Genomic DNA, 4,816 nt, shown 5'->3' with positions numbered 1-4,816 from the left:
AACCCGGACATTCTTGCTGTGAGGCGACAGCGCTAACCACTACACCACCGTGCCGCCCCTCCTTATTTTGTATAAATTTAAATTTAAAGAAACATGTCATGTGGACCCTTTTCAGACAAGGAACCATAATTCTGTTCACTAGCCAAGATAACGATTAAAATTTAGTTATCAAAGTAAAACATATTGGATAAAAGTGTGTCTTCTATTCAGGCATAATATTGCAGTTATATCATGACAATTTTGCAGACTTTTGTGGCCAAATTTAAGTGGATAATCAGCAAGTGGATTTCAGCTAGGAACAGGAATCTGAGGCTGCAGTGTGCACACGCTCGCCGAAACTCCGTGGAAACTCTAGAGACTGTTGTGTAAGAAAATCTCAAGTTTCTGAAACACTTAAACCAGCCCAACTGGAGGCAAACAACCATACCTCAGCTGAAGTCAATGAGATCACTGAAATTTTCCCCCATTTTGGTTTGATGTGAAGGCTCTTGACATGAATGATTTTATGCATCACACTGCTGATTGCATGAACAACAGGTATACAGCTGCTCCTAATAAAGAGAATGGTAATTCTACTATACAGATCAAGAATGAACATTTATTTTGTTCTTAAAGTAGTGTGCACACTTTGGAGCTGCCATTGCGCTGGTGTGCGTTTGGACCGAGCTGCCCATTGGCACTGACTGTCCTGTCAGTTGCAGCTGTTTTCTTCTGCACTTCCAGTTCAAGGTGAAGTCGGTGGAGCTCCTCAGTGACTGCAGCCATTTCTGAATTCCTTGCTTGTAGAGCTTCACTCGTCTTCTCAAGGTGGACTGTCAGATCATGGAGCTCCTTGTCTTTCAGATGACATTCATGTTCCAGGTTAAGCACTTTCTGATGCAGCCTGGCAGCCAGAACCCGGGCAGATTGCAACTAAGGGATGGAAAGATTGAATAAAAATTACAGCAAGATATTGCTAGAAATTCATCTCATCTCATCATCTCTAGCCGCTTTATCCTGTTCTACAGGGTCGCAGGCAAGCTGGAGCCTATCCCAGCTGACTACGGGCGAAAGGCGGGGTACACCCTGGACAAGTCGCCAGGTCTTGCTAGAAATTGATCCCCTCAATTTCTTGTTAAGGCGGCACGGTGGTGTAGTGGTTAGCGCTGTCGCCTCACAGCAAGAAGGTCCAGGTTCGAGCCCCGTGGCCGGCGAGGGCCTTTCTGTGTGGAGTTTGCATGTTCTCCCCGTGTCCGCGTGGGTTTCCTCCGGGTGCTCCGGTTTCCCCCACAGTCCAAAGACATGCAGGTTAGGTTAACTGGTGATTCTAAATTGACCATAGGTGTGAATGTGAGTGTGAATGGTTGTCTGTGTCTATGTGTCAGCCCTGTGATGACCTGGCGACTTGTCCAGGGTGTACCCCGCCTTTCGCCCGTAGTCAGCTGGGATAGGCTCCAGCTTGCCTGCGACCCTGTAGAACAGGATAAAGCGGCTAGAGATAATGAGATAATAATGAATGAATTTCTTGTTAAGAGACTGTAATTTAAAAGATTGTTAAAGATGGAAGCTTTTCAATCCAGCCCTTTATATTTCAAAACAGCTGCCAGAAAACAGGAGCATGGTATTTTTCAAAGAAAACTAACTATAACTTTATAATGTTTACAGTTAGCAACATTCACCCTATCATGTCATACTACAATACTTTTAAACACAATATGTTTTACGATTTCGATCACTATATTTATTTCTATTGAGGTTTGCTAAATAAATGCTGGCAAAGATGGAGGTTTCACATTTTTAAAAACCTGCATTATTTATATAGATTTTATAAAACATTAACAAAACAACTTAACAGATGAAATCAATATAAATTTTGACGACGTGATCAGTCATGTCATAGTATTCTCCATACGCACAATACTGTGTTGTGATGTAATTATCGCAACATGTACAGAATTGTATCATATCTCTGACCTCAAGTGTCATGGTGCATCTGTTTTAGGTGGCTGAGTTTTTAGCAAAATGGTACAACCTACATCTGTATCATCTGTATAGTAGATATCAGAATATACTGTATATGAGAGTACAGAGAGCAGTTTAAGATAATTTGGAGATTGTTCTAATCAAAAAATATTAAGGGGGGGGGGGGGGGGGGGAAATCACTTTTCATGCCCTGGAGCACTGCTGAAAATCTTGATATTATCCATCAAGAAAATCTTGAATCTATGAGATTATAATAAATGAAATATAAGCGTATTCAGGCTGTTTTTAGAGGCTTTTACTCATTTCAAGCATATAAAACATTCTCAGTGCATCAGTGACACTGACATAGTAGTGTACGTCTTGCTGGTTTGAGTGCATCAGTCACTGCCTTAGTGCCTTATATATATAATATACGTACTCCCTATAACATTGTACCTGAGCAGACATCTCAATCGAAGACGATTTAAGCTCCTCAAGCTGTTCCACTCTGGATTCACATGTTGTGAGAACCTCAATTAGGGTCTGGTTAGCCACACTGTCTTCCTTTTCACAGATCGGCCCATAAACTTCCTCCAGGTTGGAATTATTATCCTCTGCCTCATCAGTGATTGTATTAACCTTTACATCAATTTGGGGATGAAAGGAGTCCTGTTGATGGTTTTGCAATGGTGTGATGGTAAACTGATGGTCCAGTTGGACCTCTAAAATGTCAGAACTGGTGTGGGACGATGTCAACTGGTACCCTGCCATCTCCTTCTGGTTATCAGACACAGTGGAAGAACACCACTCCAGGTGTCCAGGAATCAATGCAATGTATGAGGTATCTTCTGGAGGACATGATCCAACTGGGACATCCTCCATGGAGCTGTAAGTATCCACCAAATCAAGTTGCGTGTTGGAATTTTGTCCCAAAGCGGTCCTTTCTAATACATCATGGTTCTTTGGGCATGGTTCTTTGCATGCGTCCTTAATTCGAACTGCTCCATCACATGGACTTCGACCTTCACTGGTTTCTTCCATTTCTGCTAGTTCTCTGATTGACTCCAGAGGTGATGTATGATGTAGGTGTGTCAGGATTCCTGGTTTGTCCAAAGGCTGGCCTGAGAGCATGTCAGACTGTTCATCGTCTTTGGTTTTACTGTTAGCTTGAGCATCCTTGATCGGACATGGACTTCCTGAAGTAACACTGAATATATCCTCCACCTCCTGTTGGGATTGTAAGGTATCCTTTTCACATGGTCTCAGATCTGATTGACTTTCTTCATTATCTAGAAAGTTGCAATTTTCTTCTAGGTTTCTAGTTGACATCGCAGCAAGGAAAACAAGAACCTGATGACAATCATAGCCACAATTGTTTACACAATAATATACAAAATTGGGAAATTTAAGCATTAGGTATTCATGCCAAAAGCCTTTGGTAATATCTACCAAACTAGATTATCTTGTTTTTAATATATTTCAATTTTCATTTATTATTTCACAATCCAACCCAATGCAAAAAAGACAACACCTGACATTCACTTACCTTCAAATGGAGCAAAGAGGATCATGAACCTAATGGCTCTTTAGCAACACTCATCTCATTCAACGTTTGGCCAAGAGAGTGACCTTGGTGTTGAAAAGCTGAATACCGGCCCATCAGACTCAGGTTACACTGAGTTATACCTCAATCCCTAACTACGGCTGTTATCAAATTCATGGCAACATTATGCCATTTTGGCCATTTTATCATTTCAAATCCCAAAAATATAAAACAAGAATATATATTACATTTTTCATTTATTAAAAGTTCAATCCTAGGCACGGTATGACATTGTTCATATGAAGACTGACACTTTTTGTCATGTTTCTTTCTTTAAACTTGCAGGTTTGAGTTTATTTTTATTTGAAACGTGCATTATATGTTAAACCATACTGAACATTATCTACAGTATGCATTAATCTACATATTGAATTATTCACTGATGAAATGGAAAACCTTGAAAATAATGCTCTCTCAAATATCCTGAGTGTCATTTGTTAAGTGGAATGATTTCCTTATGCTCACAGCCAAATGCATAATCATGCTGTATCTTTTAAATGACTAAATCACCACTGCAGTGAAGGTCAAATCATAATTTATGTATCATATGTCTTTTTTTCCACTGCTTAAGAAAAAAAATTATGATGAGATAATACAAGACAAGTGGGGCAACACATTATAAACTGTATGCTGTAGTATGCTCTGGCCCCATCCCAATGCGGCGTGGCAATGCAGCTTACAGCAGGTTATGGTTGCTGAACTGCTGGTTGTCCAGGTGGTGCTCTGAAAACAGTGTGGGCTTTATAGATAATTGGGCTAATTTTGAGGGCATTGCTGGCCTGTTAGGGCGGGACGGTATCCATCCCACTCGGGAAGGTGCTGCGCTCATTTCCTGTGGCATAGGTCATAGTCTCAGAACAGGCCTAGTTAATTTCTGACAATCCAGAGCCAAGGCCAGGGAGCAGACGAACAGGCTAAACCGACTGTCTGATAGCTGCACAGAGTCAGGGTCCACTACATCGAGACTGTGTCTGTTCCCCGAGCTCAACAAAAAAGTAGAAATACTCAGAGTTTGTTCCAGTAACCTAATCAATATAAAATTAGATCATACTGACTGTACAGCTGCTGCCAGCACCTTTGATCTAAAGGTGGGGCTATTAAATATTAGATCTCTTACATCTAAAGCGCTAATGGTTAATGAACTCATTACTGATCAGGAGTTTAATGTACTTTAACAGAAACATGGATTAAGTCAAATGAATATATAGCATTAAATGAAGCGAGTCCTCCTGGATACAGTTATATACACCAGCCTCGTCTAACTGGTAGAGG

The 4,816-nt window shown here is 40.8% G+C and overlaps 1 protein-coding gene across 1 annotated transcript; it reads right to left on the bottom strand.

The window, feature by feature from the left end:
* Nucleotides 1–248: 248 nt before the first annotated feature.
* On the bottom strand, nucleotides 249–3,294 carry LOC132874116 (uncharacterized). The gene is made up of 2 exons (XM_060910045.1): nucleotides 2,398–3,294; nucleotides 249–912 (listed from the first exon to the last, which is right to left on the bottom strand). The coding sequence occupies exons 1-2, from the start codon at nucleotides 3,268–3,270 to the stop codon at nucleotides 610–612; spliced, it is 1,176 nt and encodes a 391-aa protein (XP_060766028.1). The 5' UTR covers nucleotides 3,271–3,294; the 3' UTR covers nucleotides 249–609.
* Nucleotides 3,295–4,816: the final 1,522 nt, after the last annotated feature.

This window comes from Neoarius graeffei, chromosome 26 (genome assembly GCF_027579695.1).
Source record: "Neoarius graeffei isolate fNeoGra1 chromosome 26, fNeoGra1.pri, whole genome shotgun sequence".
NCBI classification, from domain to species: domain Eukaryota; kingdom Metazoa; phylum Chordata; class Actinopteri; order Siluriformes; family Ariidae; genus Neoarius; species Neoarius graeffei.
Note: the sequence above shows the minus strand (reverse complement) of the source record. Positions and strands in the feature narration are given on the sequence as shown.

Bases quoted from the DNA above. Each gene is read 5' to 3' on its own strand.
- LOC132874116 (XM_060910045.1), bottom strand. From the start codon at position 3,270: ATGTCAACTAGAAACCTAGAAGAAAATTGCAACTTTCTAGATAATGAA. The intron at 913-2,397 runs GTACAATGTTAT...TCCATCCCTTAG, and splicing joins CGATTGAGATGTCTGCTCAG to TTGCAATCTGCCCGGGTTCT.